Genomic DNA, 19,756 nt, shown 5'->3' on the forward strand with positions numbered 1-19,756 from the left:
TACTGACCTAAAGCGGTATCTGACGACCTGAGAATAAGACTCAACAATCAACTGTCTTTCTCTAGGATTGCCTTCCAGACCTTTAAGGGTTAAATTTGAGTAATTCAAGAGAACAGAGAGGTATAACCAGTCTTCTCTAATTTGATTAATTTGTATTATTCTATTTATCCAAGTAATACAGCCCAAACTCTAGTGTTTATGTTTGTATTGGACATTCCCACTCCTCACAATGTTCAAAGCTGACGTTCAGTGCCAATGTGGGAGGTAGTGAGCACTGGATGTTGCGAGGCGGAGACATTTAGGGTGTAGAGGTCGGGGTGGTGGATGAGTTGCCATGACGACTTACTGTAGAAAGTAGGAATTTCAAAATGTTAGAAGAGAATGTAAAAAACTTGAACATAATCCAGGGTTTATCAGGAGGTCTAATGATCTTGTCCGGCACTCGTATTAGGTAGTGAGATGTGAGACTGTCCACCACCAAGAAAACAACAGCACTGGTGTATAAATGCAAAAAAAACAACTCTTTTTTCCTGATAAATGTCGTCTTCTAACTTATAAAATAATAGCTGTGCTAATAAACATAGCCAGTGGTGTGACGCTTACAAACGTTGAAATGCCTTGGTCCCTTGTCAATAAATTTCAGAGGGTTTCGGACATTCAATTATGAAACACAGTCGTGGATAGCAGTTAGTGGCTTGGCAGTCAAATGTTAACATATACGTTTTATTCTGACAGAGGAGTGCGTAAAAAAGAAACCACACCTTAACCATAGAGGTGCCAGAAAAGGTATAATTTCTGTACTCAAGTGTTGTTTTGGGCACTGACGAACCACTTATTTTGTCGCTGGTGAGAACTTGTTAACCAAATCCTTCCATATTTATTCAAGACCATTATCTCTCAGTGCCCACCGCGTCACCAGTGACACTCATAACTTCTCGACGCGAGGATGGAGGTTCCGCAGAGCTGACTGTGAGACGAGCGAAGGAACGACTGCGACTCTTCAACTGTACGTAACTCTGCCGGATTGTATTTTTGATCATGTCGAGAACAAATTGTCACCATGCTCCAGAAACCTCACATCTGTAATTCTTCCCAGAATTGAGACTAACTGGCGAATTCTCATTGGCGACCGTGTGCTTCATCTTCCATCGTCATCCACAGCAAAACGATTTCATCATCTGTGATATGATTGGATTCCTCTGACAGCTTTGTTCACCAAGCACCCTGATTAGCAGCGACACGATTGGTATCAATCTGGGATGAGGGTCCACCTCGTTGTGTATGTGTGTGCTGTCTATGTGTGTATCATTGTGTTGCATTCATTGTCCTCGTGTGTGTTTGTGTGTGTGTGTGTGTGCGTGTGTGCTTTCTTGCGTTCAGACCGGGGACGTGTGTTACAGGGGATAGAATGGGGGTCCAGAATTTAATTTCCTTCCATATAATTAGTTAGTGTGTTTAATGTGTGCTACCATCTGGAGCAGAGGGAAGCACACACACACACACACACACACACACACACACACACACACACACACACAGCAACCCTGCTGCTTCATGACTTCACCAGTGAGCAACTACTTCTGACTGAGTAATTAATGAAAGGACAGAGGAAGGGAAGGAGGACACACTAGCTGGGTTTTTCATCCAATTCATAGCGACAAATAATGATTCACCAAATTTGAGAATCAATACAGCAGTTTTGCCTGGAAATTACAAAAACTGTTTCCAATTTGCCTGACGCAGAACATTTTTTGTTGATAAAAGAAATTACACAATGAATAGTGATGCATTGAATAAGTGAAGAATGAACGAATACGCAGTGATGTGCTGCGTCTCCTTTTTATTCTAACACTGCTTCAATAGATCACGTATGTTTTTGCTGAAACGCGGCTATTGTGAGGAAAATGAGAACAGAAAAAACTCACAAAATACAAAATACGCGTTTAGATTTATAGGCTCGACACAGAACATGGGAACAAATCAAATATTAATTCACAAGAAAACAAATTAAATGCGACAAAAGACTGTATTATAGTCAGGACGACAGCATTGGTCTGTCCAAAACTGTTACAGATTATTTTTATAATGTGACAACAGTGTGGCTAAGGTTTGGTCAGGCTTACAGCAAAATCCTGGTTTGGGTTAAATAAATCTTTAAAGTTAGGAGAGCTTTCGTTCTCATGAGTACAATAACAAATACGTGGTTACAGTTCGGCAATGATTGTGGTTGACATGACACACAAGATGGTTTGTTACACAGAACCATCTGGAAAGACACCGCTAGAAACTGACTGGACAAACCATTCATCTATCAAGTCTATAAAGGGCTGACTCAACCAATCAGTGGGAAACTTTAACTCATATCTACAAGACGTGACACTAAGACCGCTCCACCAGTTCCCACTTGTCTCTCAAGTGAACTTATCGCTTTGTCTTTTGTCATTACTGCTAGTAAGAAAGATAAGCCACGCCCAAAAAAAAGCCAATGAGGTGAATGGGTTGAAAAGAGAACAACTGAGGGAAACAATAGTAGGGCAACGGGGGCAAAGGACAACAGAGGAAGAATGGAGTCAGCAGAACTGGTGAAAGGATTCAAAGAAGAGGTACAGGAGTGTGAATGATAGAAGGAGGAAGGTGGTCGACTGGAGGGAGGGAAGCAAAGAGTAAAAAAAGTAGAAGAGAAGCAAGTTAGAGATTGGAAAGAAAAAATATACAGATGGAAGAAAAAGTAAGAAGACTGAAGAACACGGGAGGAGTGAGGGATGAGTGGATTAAGGACGGATGTGGTTTGAATATGTGAAGAATGAGGGGCTGATCAGAGGATTCACCTTCTCTCTCTTTCTCTTAATGTCTCTTAAATCTTTCCATTTGCTTTTAAACATCTCTCCCTTAATTCTCGCTGGATCCTCTGGTTCTCTTTATAACTGAAAGTAACATTACAGCAGTAACACGTTCACATACAGCACATGAGTCAGTGCTGGTTTGCTGTGCTGTTGATTCATCTTCAATGATCGGGGACGTTCAGTACTGCTGATGTAGGATTAATGCGGGGTGGGTGGACATCTGTAATGGCTGCCACTACACGTAACCTGCGGTAATTGATGATTTGTACAATTCAGGGTAGGCTATGACTTGCAAATGATGAATCTGCTTTTTAGTGATATTCAAGGGCAGAGGACAGCATGTCATGTTTTTCCACATAATAATGTCCATCTATGACTGTGTTCCAGCCTGAGATTGGTTCATGCAGTCAAGGACACCACGAGGCTTTCCAAATGAGTGTTTTTTTTACATTTTGAATTGGAAAATGTGCCCTTAACTTTGCTTCAAGTGTGTTTGTCAGTTGTTGTAGCTCTGTTGGCACCGACAACAAACACTGAAAGGAGATGGAACAAACATTCATCTAATGGTGAAAGTTCAAGTCGGACCTGGCAACCCAGCAAACCTCTACAATCTAATGTGACACTCTGCGGGAAAGCATGCAGAAGTCTCTCCAACACTAACCACAAACACTTTAAAGGTTGTTTTTTCCCTGAATGTGACTTTAAGTGAATTTTAACATCAAAACTGAATCCCACATGCTTTCACTGTGCAGCCCAGTCGCCAGGATATAATGTTAGCAGATAACGTTTCTGCAAACCACAGCAACGTCCAAGGTTGACCGTTACCAACGTGGCATATCCAGTTCACTTTATATGATTATTAGCCACCTGTTGCAGCAGGAGGTGAGGGGAAGGTGGTAGCGTTATAACAAGCCAACAAGGCTACCTACTGGCCGTTCAAGTCACACCACTGGATATTTTTAAAGACACCTGGAGACATTTCCAACCATTTGAGTGGCGACAAACCTCGGACCACCTCCATCCATGAGTGTGGTGACCAAAACAGGTACTTTGACAGCGATGCTTTCCCAACCCTCACCATGTGATTTCTGTGCGTAAACCTAATAGAGCATAAGCACAGCGAAGTTGCAACATAAAGAAACGTCCAGTTTTTATCTGTGGTTGTGGAGAAACCTACTTGTCCAACATTTATTCTGGAGATCGGGTGCACTATGATGATGAATGAAACTGTTTCTATTCTGTCCAGCTAAATATGCTACGATTCAGACAGAGCTATTGACATTTTCTCCCTCCTGTCTCAGTTGGTCGCGACCTTTAATGAATTAGCCACATCCTGCCATTTAGCGAGGAGCGTAGGGGGGGGGGGTTGTAGGGGGTTTGTGAATGATGGGAATCTGAGTAAACAATTTCCAGAACCTGGCTACCATGTCTTCTGTCCTCTCCTCCCTTTTTATTCCTCATATATTCATGCAAGGCACAGTATGCTTGCATAGAAATGACGTGATGAATGTGTGTGACTCATTGACAGATGTTCTGCTATCAAAAGGAAACCGATTATTAATCTGTTTCCTATAATTTAAAAACACAGCCGTGCCAGATATATGTCTGGTTCTAATTGTCAATTGCTGGAATTGTGATAAACATAAAAAAAAAAACTGAAGACAAACATCTGCAATGACAAAGACACACAACAGTGCAGGTCAGAAACGTGTGTGTGTGTGTGTGTGTGTGTGTGTGTGTGTGCGCACGCAGCCGACACAATGTTCTCACCTCTCTCTGAGGCGCTGTAGTCATAATTCAAACAAACGGCCATCCTGCACTGCATTGTGGGTAGGGAAGCGTGAAGCGTGGAGGCGTTTTACGAGGGAGAACAGAAAGGAGAGGATGACAGGAAGGAGAAAAGGTAAAGAAGTAAAGCCACGGGGCGGGCTCTTTTTCTGTTCTGATATACTGTACGGTTGTATTGTTTGAAGAAATTACATATTACATTCTTCCAAACCACCTGAAGGTACTATGAGTGTGTAGACGCAGAGCATGGGTGGACCCAGCGGGGAAAATGAATTATATTTCATCACAATAAAAAAGTGGGTAAGAGGGCGAGTAGGCAGGCAGATGGAAAACAAGGTACAATATGACGACGCGATGGCTACAGATGATAAAAAGCGTGTCTGTGTGGGCACTGAGGTGTAATGTGAGGGCATATGAAACATCTGTACCTTATCTGATGTGTCCATGCTTCCCTGTAGTCCAACTGCAGCTACATGCCTCCCAGCATCAGTGACTCACACATGTTGTCATTTAAGCGTGACTACAAACATGCAGTATCTGTAGATGATCACATCTATCTCCGCTTCTCTGACTCTCTTCACTTCAAGCAGAACGCATTTATAAGATTTATAAGATTTATATATAAGTCTTAAGGGAATAGGTTTAAATAGTCGTCTGAAAGAACCTTATCGATGTTGTTAAAATACATCTGCATGCCAGAAGTACACAGTTTTTGAAAGTTATTTGAATGTAGCCCGGCCTGAGGTCAATCAGGAAGACTATTTTTACGTTGCTCATAATTCATATTTCTCTCTCTCCCTCTTCTCCCACTTCCTTCCTTCTGGTTTGACCAACCACATTACGCTTCTTAAGCCAATCATATCGTTGCTGCCAAACTTTAAATCTTTTCTTCTTTATCTCTCTCTCTCTGTCAGTGTTCGTCAGTGCGAACCCTCCCCAACCCCATTCACCTCCAGCGCTGCAGGTCTGAGCTTCTTTACCAGAAGCACATTCCTCTTCATATCCATCCAGATCCGGACCAACACCACCATCACCCCTGATGGAGTGTCTAGACTCCACCAGGGGAGGATCATATACTACCCACAGCTTCATTGCTCCCTTAAAATACAATGATGTCATGATGGGGGTCCAATCGTCAAAGACTATTCACATTTCTCACCTTTATTGTGCACATGTCGATTCATACCAGATCACTGGCATTAATTCTCTCCTGACTGAAGTGTCGTTATTGGTTTTAACCGGTTCCGGATACACACTGGGTGGGGTTTACTGTATCAGGCTCGTCGAAAAGTCTTGAAAACAAACTTTAATATACTTTTATCCGACTTTGAAAACTTTTCTGCACGCTAACATGAGACACTATTCAAGAAACGTCAGTAAAATACTGCTTGTGTGATTTGGACAGTAAAAGGAGGGAGAGGGTTGTGTCATTTTCAACATTACCACCTGCATCGTTAACATTTTTAATCAGCGCTCACCACTTTTAAAATCTTCATCTTTATGTGAATATGTTCAGCATTTTTGCATTGCATCTAAGTGTGTGAATTAATTGTTAGTCCTGATTTGACGTTGTTATGTTTTATGTTACAAACCAGCTTGTCTCAAATTGCTTTCGAATTGTACCCGGAGGGATGAATAAATATTAAATGGAATTGAAAATAAGCTGTGCCACCAATTTAGGCAAGGACTTTGCATCGCATGAAACAATATTGTGACTTGTTCTTTTTATTGTTATTATTACTTTCACTTTAATGAACTCACCAATGTCCTTGGAGGAAATAACACAAGAGGGTAAACTGTTGTGCACATGGCTAATTAAATTATAGCCATAACTGTTTGGATCTGTTATGGTTCTTTGAAATAATTCTAACAATGTGTCCTAACTGCATGCAAGCATCCGATATGACGGGATGCAAAAGTGCAGAAAAGAGATTTATCTTCTAGAAGTGACAGACAGTAAGGCAACCGAACAGCAAGAGATGGTGTGTTTTCTCACCAGGGACTTTCCCTCCTCATTCAGTTCATGAATCAACCGTTCCTCGTCCATGTCGTGCTTTAAACGTGAGCTACAGGAATGAAAACAGGGTGTCGGGCTTGAAAAAGGCGCACCACACCGCTCGTGGCCATTTACGCTGACTCCTGCTTGCGTCACATGCAGTTAGGACACGATAACAAGCTGACTTGCTCAGAACACAACCCTGTTCAGTTGAAGGTTTTACATCACTAGCATTCAGCTTGTTATCTGGACTGCTGGTGCTTGTTCTGACAAAGACGTAGACATTCAGTGTCAACACAGGGACTGTGGACGCAGAACTTGTTTGATGCTGTTGAGGAGCTACTTTAGTTTTTCTCTCTTAATTTCTGACTTGTCTCCTCCTGTGGGCAGAGCAATCTTGCTAACAGCGATCATGCTTGACACAGATTACTTGAAGAAATTGGGGTGATTGTAAGGCCTCTTGTTTGGGACCAGACACAGAAGAGGTGTTTCCAAAGAAACCACGTTGTTGGACATTCACTGGGTTGGTTAACATGATGACTTTCCTGGCAAGGCCAGCCAAGACAAGACGCGATGAGACAAAATTAGATTACAGAGAGATGGTTACATACGATAAGATAAGCATCCAGGATGTGACGTATAGATAAAAAAAACACATAGCGTGCCACGGGAATTAGGACGCCGTGCTTTCTATCCATTCTAACACTACATTTGCCTTTATCATCTGTGGTTTGACTGACAGGTTGAGTTTAGGGGAATGACAGGACCAGCAGTCAGCACAATATATAGGAGAGCACACACAAACACCTACGCACAGACGTATGGCGTATACCTGTCTCCTTAGGTTAGCGGGAACCTACAGTAATCGTATTTGCCAGCTTCTTGGCAGTTTCAGCAAAGCAGTCAATCTGATAGGAGGGTCTGTGAGTGTGTATGCATGTGTGTGTGTGTGTGTGTGTGTGAAAGAAGTGCAATAAATGGCGCGCAGTGCTATGCTAGCCACTGGGCAGCGTGAAAGAGGGAGAACTGAGAGAAAGAGAGACAGATAGAGATAGAGACCCTGCCCTCTGAGAGACAGAGTGAGAGAGAGTGACATAGATTGAGAGTGAGTGAGAGACAAAGAGGAAAAAGTGAGAGAGAGTGAGAGAGAGAGAGAGAGAGAGAGAGAGAGAGAGAGAGACCAAAGTGAGAGGAGGAGAGAGAGACATATGGGAAAATCAATGCTGTGTCCACCAGGGACAGAATGTCATGACAGTTTTTTTTTACTCTGTGGTATAATGGAGGGTTGGAGCCTTTTACTGCAGGAGTCACCTTGTCTAATGGAGGGAGGGATGGAGGGGTGGAGGGGGGGTTGAAAAAAGGGATAGAAAAAAAGAGGGGAATAGAGAGGAAAGAAAGGGAGAGAGGATTTAAGGAAGGGAGTTAGTTTGAGGGAGGTAAGATGGAGTGGAAGGATGGATGGAAAGAAAAGGGGGATAGAGAAAAAAAAACTGAAAGACAGAGCAAGAAAAAGACAAAAGATTGACAGATAGATGACGAGATAAGAGCAACAAGAGGGGGAACATTGGGTGAAGGGAGAGCGAGATTGTTTGTAGGCAGGACAGAGATTGAGAAAGTGACGCCGTTTGAGGAGGAGGAGGAGAAAGTGTAAGTAAGAAGCGCTGACAAGAGGTGAAACTACAGGGAGAAAGAGAGGAGAAGAAACGGCAGGAGGAGGAGAAGGAGGAGGAAGAAATGACTGATCTTTATATGCCTGAGTCGCTCCTAATTTTGGCAGGAAAAAAAAAGTGAAATGATTCACTTTGTAGGTCAAAGCAATCTAGTGCAAAACATTTTAACGGGGGGAAGAGACAATTTTACCGTCAGATTTGATTGATATGTCTTTATAGCTTTGGCAGGAAGCGAAGAGCCGCGTTAGAAGAGAGAGGCTGATGTTAGAAAGCTGAGGGCTTCTTTAGGGTGGAAAATAGCCAATGTGCAAAGTCTGGGAACTCATTGAATTTCACCTACCGGACATTGGAGCTGCTCAGTGGGACAACCACGGGAGACTGCGGTTATACTGGGCAGCTCTCAGGTGTAAATGTGTGTTAATGTATGGATGTGACACAGGGAAACACCTGAAAAACAGAGCTTGCATGCTCAGAAAACCTTCCCTGGATGAATTGATATCAAAACACAAGGTGTAACCCTGGCAAGTAACATGAGATTTGCTCAGCAGTTGTTGATTTTTTTTTTTTCTGGGACTGAACTTCAAATGGTTGTGAAATACTTTGAGAGAGCCTGAGGTGAAAGAGGTAACGTGGTGCCGAGCGTTTAGTTTGGATTGTGTCCGACGTGAGGAGGGAGAGCGGATTAGATGATCAGAGGCCAGCCTGAATTCAAAAGGTTTTGGAGCTCAGCCATGAGAACTGACACTCACTCACTTACATACACACACACACACACACACACACACACACACACACACACACACACAAACACACACAGCAGCAGTACAGAGCACAGAGTACAGGCACTTTCAGGTCCATTTAACCTGAGAGTAATAATCTCCTGTGGACTTTGGCGGCCATATTGAACTTACATCACACTTGGGAGAGGAAAGTAACCAGAAGAGCACATTTGCCTTCATCCTAACTGTGAATTACTGATCTGTAGCGAGATGTATATTAATCAATTCGCAGATTGCCTCCGGTGAAAAAGCATAGCTCTTAACAGTTCAAGGACACAAAAAGTCCAGATTTCAAGGTGATGTATGCGGCTGATAATACGGATGTAAAGGGGAAATAAATTCAAGCAGTCTGCTGTAATTGTCTCTGTAAATTTCTCGCTAAGCTTAGCTAAGCAGTGTTTTTGCTAGTGGGGTAAAATATTGTGATTGTGACTGTGCCAACCCAAACCTGGGCCCAGAGTTCCTCCTGAGGCCTCTGTTAGTAAGAATCCATCTGAAGTCATTACTTTTCAGTTTGAGAAAACACAGTCTCATGTACACATGGGTTTTATGTTACAAGATAACATAAAACCCCCTGTGGAAAAAAGGACAAGTAAGCTACTCTCCTAAGTAACATAATCACAGTTAGAGACATGACTACCAAGGCTGGGTGCCAATTAGCAGCACATGTCAGATGTAGAGAGACGCTGACAAATTGAATTCTTGTGGTTGAGGAGACAATCTCACCACAAGGTTCGTTTACCAGTAGCCAGGGGAACTGCAGGTGTTTGCATTTCCATTTTTTAACAGGGATTACAGCTATTTTTAAATCTGGGCAACATGTTTTGGTGTGTAAATGACTACTGCGTACAAAGAGCACCACCTCAGCCTGGTTACGGGATGTAATTTGAGGGCAACTTAGCTCATCAAAGTTCTTGTTTTTGTCACTGCCAGGCTCAGATTGTCTGACGACATTATGGAAAGGATCCCTTCAGATGCTTTTTTGTTAAAGGGTAACTCCACCAACAGGTCTTGGAGCAATATGGCATATGTGAAAAAAAGTAGTATAAACCCTTCTGTGGCATCAGGGGAAGCCGCATGTATCTGATAAATGTGATGTCACTCAGTGGCTTAACTGCATTGTGGGTAATGTAGTCACTAGGTTTTGGAAAGGAACATATGCGGTAAAACTCCTCAAGACCTGTGAACACACTTAAATGTGTAAAACCCTAATAACTTTAAAGAGTAAAATCAAACCAGCAACAGCAATGAAACTCAACTCAACCATCTTGATTCTGTCCCAACAATCACCATCGCTGGTTTGGTCCAAATAAACCCTCAATCACTCAGGTGAAAGAGGGATTTACTCTGCCTTTTTTTCTCGATGCTTCTCTCATCCCTGTCTACAGTATCTGGCCTCTCTCTCCCGATATTTCCGTCTCTAACAGGGTGAATTAAGGGTTTATTTTGACCAAACTAGAGTTGGTGAAAGCTGAGGTTCACAGTTCAAGTGTAAACAGTTCTCACCACCAAGTTGTGGCTCTTCTGGAGCTTTCATTCATATTACACGATCGTCATTGGCACGTTAGAATGAACGGAATGATGATTTATTTTCATCTCGCACTCGTCCAGAGGATAAATATAACAGATGGAGTCGGCATGCGATCAAATATGACCCCGTCTTTGCGTCAGTGATTGCTCAGATGATTTATTTAATTCCAAGTTAAAATCAATTTTTGGCAACTTTTTTATCTTATTTATTGTGCAAGCATTCTTCCCACACCATGGCGCATGTTTAAAAAACTCTGCTTGTTATTATCTGAATATTTAAATCATCATCATCCCCCTTACTTTCTGTCTTTTTCTTTCTATCTCATTTAGTCAAAGAGTATTGTTCTTATTTGTGTTGTTGTTGTTTGTTTGTGTCACTCAGTAGCTCTAGCCTCCAGAGGGATGGGTTATTATCTTTATGCATCCTGTAGTTATTATACTTTGCTCTGTTTTTCCATCCCATCCTCCCTTCCATTCGTCTGTCATGTAGTCGTGGCTGATAAAACACAACAGCAAACTTCAATTTACACAAAGGAGATTTGTTAAGCAGATCTACTTTTTTCCAACATAATTCAGCTTTATTGTCCCGTACTGTTATGAACCTGGAGTGACCTACACAACTGCAATCCGTGTACTCGATTCTGCTCTATCCAACCCTAAATCGAACTCTCTCGCATTCAAGACATTGTTTACCCCCAGGAGTCTGTCTAGTAGTTTCCTACGCAGCATCAGGGTGGATTGATCAGCCACTATTGATGAGAAGCATTGATTGGGCAGCAAATTGATCACACTATTGGTGATTAGGATGTCATGAATAAATGACAGAGGGTTATTGAGTGCCCGACGTGAGGACAAAACCTCTCCGGACAGGGAGAGAGGAGAGGGAGTGGTGGAGAAAGAAGAGGAAGATAAGAAAAGTGGGAATATACGGGGGAGGTAAAGAGAAGTGGAGAAGAAGGTGCAAGGAGGAAAAGGGAGAGGTGATGAAAAGCTAAATAAATAGAGAAGGGAGGTTCAGGGAAAACGGAGATCACAGATAAATTATGAGGAGCTGGGAAATGTGTCAAGGGGTTTCACTGAGACAACATTTAGCACTGCTACTAAAGTTTTGTTGGAGCATCACTGATTTCCTCCAAAAATCTAAAACAGGAACATTATCTGGGTTAAAACAGTCTGTGTCTCTCTTCATATGACATCACCTGACTTCCTCCTTTGCTCCTGTCATAATTATTGTTATAAATAATGTTATAGCCACCATACTTGCCAATCTTGAGTCCTAAAATATAGGGAGAATTCGGAAACCAAAGCAGGGTTCTGGGGGTCGTCCCCCACAAAGATATTAACGTTTCAAAGACTTTGTTTCCTGCATTGGTATAATAATACGTAAAATGAAACAATATTTTTATGTTAAATAATTTTAATTTTACTTTTAAATCTCAGAAAACAACACATAATAACCTACCCCTTGGGCATGAACTTGCATGGATCTCTAGCATAAAGTAAAATTCATCCATTTTCATTCACTGTTTCATAAATTAAATGTTTTGCCCCTTTAGCCTCTGTACAGGCCGCTGCCCTACAGCCTCTTAGTAACTACTGATGCAGTGGGACCTCCGTGATTAACAGAAATATCGACGTGGCAGGTTACACAAAATACATGCCACCTTTCCTTTAAAACTTTCCGTAAGAACGAGGCAGTCGACTTGCTTGAGTATTTCTGTCTCTTCTCCAATTCTCTGTGCATCTCTTACTCACTGAGGACCAGGTGTGACAGAACAGAAAGTACCAGAAACAGGTTGTGATCGCTAAAAGGTGAAATAGGTGTGAAAATCTGTCAGAAATCAGGAGAAATATGGGAGAATTGTAATTCCAGTAGGAAACTCGTCGTGAAGGTTGGCCAGTACGATGGCCACTAGAGGTCTCAGCCCAACGATAAACATAAACAGACTGACCTACACGGCCATTTTTTGGATATCATATTTCCTGAAAATGTACATATTTGGTATGTCTGACAACTTTGGGATCTCTGCTAGTATTTGAAATAAAAGTGCTGGAGGAGGGTTTGAAGAGCACGAGTTTGTACTGCATTAACCTGAGTTACGAAGGAAACACAATGAGTTCAATGACGCATTAAACAGAGATGGGAAGATAAAGGTAAAACAAGACAGATGATGCAGGAGTGACTTGTGCTTACAGGTTCTTGACACTTGTGATTCCTCTGAAAGCTTTCCTCGGAACCGCCTGGATCTGGTTCTCGCTGAGGTCTCTGGAGAGACAGACAGACAGACGGACAGACAGGGAGAGAGAGACAGACAAGACATTAGTTGAGGTATTCCAAGCACTCAAAGATATATTGAACCAAATGATAAACAAAACCACAAACATTTGATCTATGCCACACACACACACACACCTACACACACACACACGCACACGCACACACACACACACACACACACACACAGGCATAGCCAATTACAGTACAAAGGCACAGAAGGAGAAAGAGATGGAGAGAGGGGGGGAGAAAGGATGATATGACATTTATGATCAGTGGAACAATTTGGTCCAAAGAGCTTCAAAGACAAAAGGAAACTATCAGAAATACTGCTGGCACGCGTCCATCCACTGCCTTGAAGTGTGTGTGCGCATAAGTACGCGTGTGTGTGTGTGTGATTAATGGTGAGGCAGTGGCGGGGAGGAAAGAGGAAGAAAGAATAAAAGACCACAGCTCATGTGTGTGTGTGTGTGTGTGTGTGTGTGTGTGTGTGTGTGTGTGCTGAATGTGTGTTTCGCATGTTTTTAATGTAAAAGATTTTTTTTTTCTAACTTAAGCCCTCCAACAGCGCAGCGTTGCTCTGGCAGAAAAATGAGGCAATCACATCTATTCTGAGAAACCCGAGAACACACACACACACACACACATACACACTTTAATAACACCATCAAGCAGCCCCCTCAGTGATGACTCTTTCTCTTTAACACACACAGTGAACAACGAACATGCTAAGTTTTTTTCTTTGTCTTCCCCCGTAATGAATACTGATATGAGCCAAATGATTTTTGACATGACACAACAGCCCGGCCTTAACTCTATTAGTGTTGTTTGTTGGGGGGGGAGGCCTGGCAGGCAAACCGGGCTCAGAAAGCACAATGTGATTAGAGAGAGCGAGAGAGAAAGAGAGGTATGAAATATCAGACAAGCTAATCACCCTATATCCCTGCCAGTCAGGCCCGAGTCGGACACACACATACAGAACACGCATACTAAGCACAGACACACAACAGAGCCCATCAGCGGCAGCACAAATACATGAACACGCATGTTAGACAGTCAACGCGCACAGACGCCAGGACTTTTCTGTTTGACCTTGAAACACACACACACATACACACACACACACACACATATACACAGCATGGAAATCAGCCAACCTCTCTGTGGAGAAAGGTAATTATGTACCAACCATATTCATAACATTTTCCCGTCACGCAGCTAAGACGCAACGCCTCTTACCGGTCAAATTCTCCCAGACAGACAATCAAACGCACACACACATGTGCGCCCACACACATTGGAGTATATGCTCACACATGCATAAACCCTCACATACATACTGTATATGCTTACGCCGTCTAATTTACCCTCACGCACACATTCACGTACACAGGAGGAAAATTGGTTGTGCATTATTCCAGAGCCAATCAACTTTTATTAGGGCTGTGAGTGTTAATTGGCGAGCCGTGCTCGGAAAACTGAAAACTAATTTCCTCAAACTAACAAGGTTTCATCGTTTTGGACGTTTCCCTTTAAGCCCTGTGTTTTCTGGCTCATTCCTCTTTGTTTGACAAGAGATGAGCGTTCCCTCTCGTTTTCTCTCCCCAGGCCTTGATGGGAAAAGTATGTGCCTGGCATTGTATACTCTTTAGTCAAAGAAAATATGTGCTCTTATGTGCAATTTTGCTCGGTGCTTGCGGTAACGAAGGAGCAAAGAGAAGGCAAACGTTTGACAGACAGGAATGGTATTATGATATTTTAATGTGCAGCACAGCCGGAAAATATTCCTCGTGTTTACACTTCTTGTTTCGGGGGTTCTGACACTTTTTGGGTAGGGGACGAGATTTTTTTTCTGAATGGTTTTCATCCGTTTTTTTTTCTGTCTTTATTGCTCCCACGCTGACGTTGACAGAGAAAATAGGAAACAGATAGAGAGCAACGCTGTTATCACTCCCGCATTCCCGCACTCCCCTTTCTCGATCATCCTCTATTATCTATCACTCTCTCAGTTTATCTATATCCATAAATCTATCTTGTGTATCTCTACGATTTGCATCTCATTTATACCACCCTGCTCTTTGTGGATTTCCAACAAACACCGTGGAGAATGAACGACAACAAAAAAAGGGAAAAAAGCAGGAGAACAAGATAAAGAAAAGCATTAAAAAGTCATATTTCAGAGACGTTTCATGGCTAATAAATCTTTTATTGTTTTGTTTACCCACCATGATATTTATTTGTTATTTCTTCTAATAGAAGGAAAGCCATCCAAGTCAAATAAAAGCCATTATGAGACTGTGTGTCTCTCTGTCGGCCTTTATGACTCCAGCTGAGTGACTGACATCAGCTCCACGAGTCCACAGTTTAGGCCGCCATAATAAAACTCACATGTCACAAGGATTTGAATGAAGTTTTCATCATACCGGCGGTTACTGGTGGTCCATTTGTGCAATCGGTTTTAGGGTTATGGAAATGTTTTTTTTATGTCCATGCTGCATCCAGCACTCTGACTGTTTGGTTGATATTTTGAGAGATATAAACAAAAGATGGACACCTCATCAACATTTCATTGGATACTAAACACAACATGTTGTACAAAAGGATTCAATAGGTGAGTGAGGAAAGATGTTTGCTATCCTCAGAATGAGTTTATACTGTAGTTACGTAAACTATGCTTCAGTCTGATGAATGTGTTCTTTGTAATTGTTTAAATTTCCAATACGCAATATTTTTATGTGATTTCTTCGCAGCGTGGAAAAGCGAAGAACATCCCTCATCAACTGCAGGAGATGTTGTGTTGGTTACTTGAGGTCACAAAATTGTGGAAAAAGTGAATGTCGCTTTACACAACACCTGAACAGCACCGTATTTTCTAGTAGCATAGTAATCACTACATGTGCAACATTCACAGTTAAAGTTTGGGGAAAGTGTCTCCAAGTATTGTTGATTAAAAGTGTAATACTTCAAAACCTGGTTAATTTGCTTTATCATATGATACATTGAGAGTAATCCTTCCACAAAGTCAGACAACCCAACAGCTGTCATCGTATTTTGTTGAAAACGGTGCAGAAATGTGTCCTATTTAATAACCAGAACTACTGAACCATTTGCAGAAAACATTGTGATCATGTATCAAAAAGCAGAACGCTGATTGAGAAGATATATAAGCAGATGCACACCTGCCAACACGATTTTTGCAGGAGTCTCCCTCCCTTAGTCCTACGATAGTGATAAAAACCAAAGGGGTGTTGTTCTCAGTTTCTGTGGGGGATATGCATTGTGGTACCTGGCAACCCGACCCAGAGGCAGAGGTGAGTATGCCTAAATGACCTTGCCTGACGTGCGTCACTCATCACTGTGCTCGCTCTGCTCAGTGTGCAGCTAAAAATGGATGAAACGGGTCCCAAGAAGAAGAAATACACTGCTCACTTACTCAGTCACTCGTATAACTGGGGTTATATAAATCATCCTCTTTGTCGCAGCCTACCGTTGGCAGATGTAAAGGTATCTCTGGCTGCCATTTGGCAGAGTTTTGATGTGACCTTATGTACTGGCAGATATTAAAAATACCTCTGTATCATAATGTAATACTAATGCCTGAGCACATTCAACATCCAGAGCCACGTTATGTCTTCATGTAAACAGCTGTCCTCCTCTCATCTCTGTGTGACTCATACCTGCCGACCTTTGAGCAGAGAGAAGGCTATCACCAACAGGAGATTGGCCTGTGATCCTTGAAAAGGACACTCACTGATAGACTAACCACACAAGCGTGCACACACACAAACACACACACACACACACACACACACACACACACACAGACATGGCTCATTCGGATAGCACGATGGTTTGTACACCAGTGTCTAGCAATCTGCTCCCACATTTCAATTATTGGATTTAGCCTTTTTGGTCCTCCTCTATTGCCGCAGCGTTCGAGGGAGAGGGCAATTAATCTCCCAAAAATTCTATTAAAGAGACGGATGGCTGTTTGAATTATACATCAGTTCTATTAGGATGACAAATTCTGTAAATTATAGTGGTACTGATTATGAAAACAACTGCATGTCTTTTGAGGAACTGGGGGAACCTCGAGAGCTGGATGGAGACAAGACAAACAACGCAAAAGTTCGCAAAAGTTCAAGTTTACACAAAGAAAATTAAGAAGAGAATGAAAGGAAGAAGATGGACTACAAACAGCAGCACCAGAAGAAGAAGAAGCAGCCTTCCACTGTCAATTCTGTTTCTCATGGCTTCCTAAGTACTGTATAATTGATTGAATTTTGACCAAATGTCTTCCAGACCTTCCCCTTTCACCACAAAGACCCCCCACCCTCGTTTAGGAGTTCCCCCAGCCAAGGCCTCTCCTCTCTGGGCATGGAGACTCTTTGTGGCCCCTAGAAGTCTGGAAGTATTGGGGATGACAGCAAGATCCTCCTCTGGTTGGGGTAATGGTGGTGTTGGTGTGTGAGGGTGTGTTTATGTGTGTGTGTGTGTGTGTGTGTGTGCTCCCAGCTATCACCTCCTCCATATTAACTTCCATTATTCATGTGAGGAGAATAATAACACTCGCCAGGTCACCCTTTGCCGCCTCGGATATTACTGTTAACCCTTTGAAGCGCAAAGGAACACACACACAAAGCTACATGGGTGTAATTGTTCCTCCTCAGACACTGGCGTTAACCCTTAAGACACACACACACACACACACACACACACACACACACACACACACACACACACACACACACACACACACACACACATTCGGACCCACCTCAGCAACACACATGCAGAAATACAACAGCAACATGTGCACACATATATTTTTTTCTCTGTTTCAGTCGCACAGACAGAACAAATTAACTTTTCTCTCAGGCTATTTCACCCTACACTTTCTTTGTGTGACAGCAGGCTCCAGATATTAGACGGATCCGCCCTCAGGCTCGTCCAGATATGAGCCAGGGCCACTCTGAACCATTAACCTGCGAGCTGGAGAGTGGAAACAGGCCTGTTTTGATATCGTACGGCTTTGTGTCGGAGGGCATCACAGGAGGTCTCAGTTAGACGGAGATGACAAGGAGGGAGGCAAAGGTGTGCGTCCGCGTGTCAGGTAGAATTTGTGTGTCTCTGCGTGGGAGAAACAGCGGGCAAGTGGAGAGTGGACGCGCTACAAAGTACCGTACGCATCTCTGTGTGTGTGTCTTTTATTAAAAGAAGAGCGGCTGTAATGGAAGAAAGAAAGAGAGATGACCCTTGGCTAGGCTCCAGGGGAGAGATGAAAAAAGAGAGAGCAGAGGAACAGGAGGGAAACTGAGGGAGAGGAAGAAAGGGGATAGAGTAGGAAGACAGAGATGGCACAATTTCTTATGTGAAACCTGAGAGACCTTCAATAGTTAGCCCAAGCTCTCACTTCTCCTCTCTTCTACTTGGCTCTCTTCCTCTTCTCTCACTTTTCTTGTTCCACCCCTTCCACTATCTCACTTTCTCTCCCTCTGTCTGTCTCTTTTCTCTCCCTTGGGGGCTGTAACTGCATTTAATATTGTTCCATAAAGAGAGTAATAAATATCGACTGCTGGCTAGCTCATATTCCCCTTGTTTTTTAAGGCACTCTACTGTAGGGTAAGACCAAAGTCATGCAGCAGGTATTACACTGCTTACTGCCGGTACTGTAGAAGTGATTAAATATCCTGTGGTATCTGTAACCTTTGGAGCTATTAAAGTGTCCTTTATACCATTTTAACTTACTGTTAAGTACTGCCTTTCAGTCACAATAAATATATAGAAAGGTTTCAACGCCTAGGATAGCAGCTAGTTTAAATGTATTCTTATAGCTGTAAAAGCAGAATAACTCATTGGATTCGTGTTATGACTTTAAGTGGTGAAGACTCCTATTAAAACGTTTTCCTCATTTTTGTCACTTTGTATGAATTGATTAAAAAAAAAAAAAAGCAGAAAGCTCTTTTGATATGTGGATGGATTTTTACCTTATTGTTAGCTGGTATTTATGTATCTCATCACATTCAACAGCAACAGGGAGGTCTGCTGTCGCAATGTGCCATCTGAGTGGAAATAACTCCACTCCAGCCTTTGTATATGATACTCTAACATTATTTTATTGGGCAAGTTGAAAAGGAACTTACAGCAATAACCTTCATTTTTCCTATGAAAACACACTGACTATAAATGCTGCATTTTGGCAATGCCACAGACATACAGCTCCATGCATTCAAAAATGTCCTCTTCCCATTACGACCAAGTCTTCAAGTCTTGGCTACAGAGCCACTCTGCTTGAGTGATTCTGACTTGTGCCAACAAAGCGGGGGGATATATTATCCAACATGCTGGCAGCGCATTGCAGACAGTAGGACTGCAGTGTGGGACTGTATAGTGAGGACTTTTTTTTTTTATATTTGAAAGTTTTTACAGCTTAAAGTAATTTTTCATTGCCAAATGTCATTGGTTTGGGCTCCAAACTGCTGATGGTCTTCGGACTCAAGTACATCCTATATATTTTTTTCTCTTTTGCCAAGTTTGGAAGTTCTTGTTTGATTCTTCGTAATACTTCTTTGCATTTCTTCCAAAACTGCATGTGTTCCCTGACAGATTGTCCTTTATATAACATAATAAATGTTATTTTTAGGAAACTGGAAAATACTGCTGTAAAAAAAAAACAACTTTCTATCAGACACAGTTAGGACCAGTTACCCCTGTGGTTCAAGTGCTGGTTCGGAGCCGGTGCCTACTCTGACACAAACACTTTGCTGGGCTAGAACAAAGAACCGCTTACGTCAGGGGCTTAGACACTTATGACTGCCAGCTAATGTAGTGTGTTCTGAGTTAAGGTCCGCAGGTTGAACCAACTCCGAACCAGA

The 19,756-nt window shown here is 42.3% G+C and overlaps 1 protein-coding gene across 3 annotated transcripts in view; it reads right to left on the reverse strand.

The window, feature by feature from the left end:
* The window catches only part of slit3 (slit homolog 3), a 266,581-nt gene that overhangs the window by 109,381 nt on the left and 137,444 nt on the right, over window positions 1-19,756 (reverse strand). For all 3 annotated transcript variants that reach the window (XM_084353294.1, XM_084353293.1, XM_084353292.1), the window contains one exon: window positions 12,801-12,872. Coding sequence is in view for 2 of the 3 variants with exons in the window: in XM_084353293.1 (XP_084209419.1) it covers window positions 12,801-12,872 (72 nt within the window). In the remaining variant the exon portion in view is untranslated. The remainder of the gene's footprint in view (window positions 1-12,800; window positions 12,873-19,756) is intronic.

Source organism: Pagrus pagrus (genome assembly GCF_965226575.1).
Source record: "Pagrus pagrus genome assembly, chromosome: 5".
Taxonomy (NCBI): Eukaryota; Metazoa; Chordata; class Actinopteri; order Spariformes; family Sparidae; genus Pagrus; species Pagrus pagrus.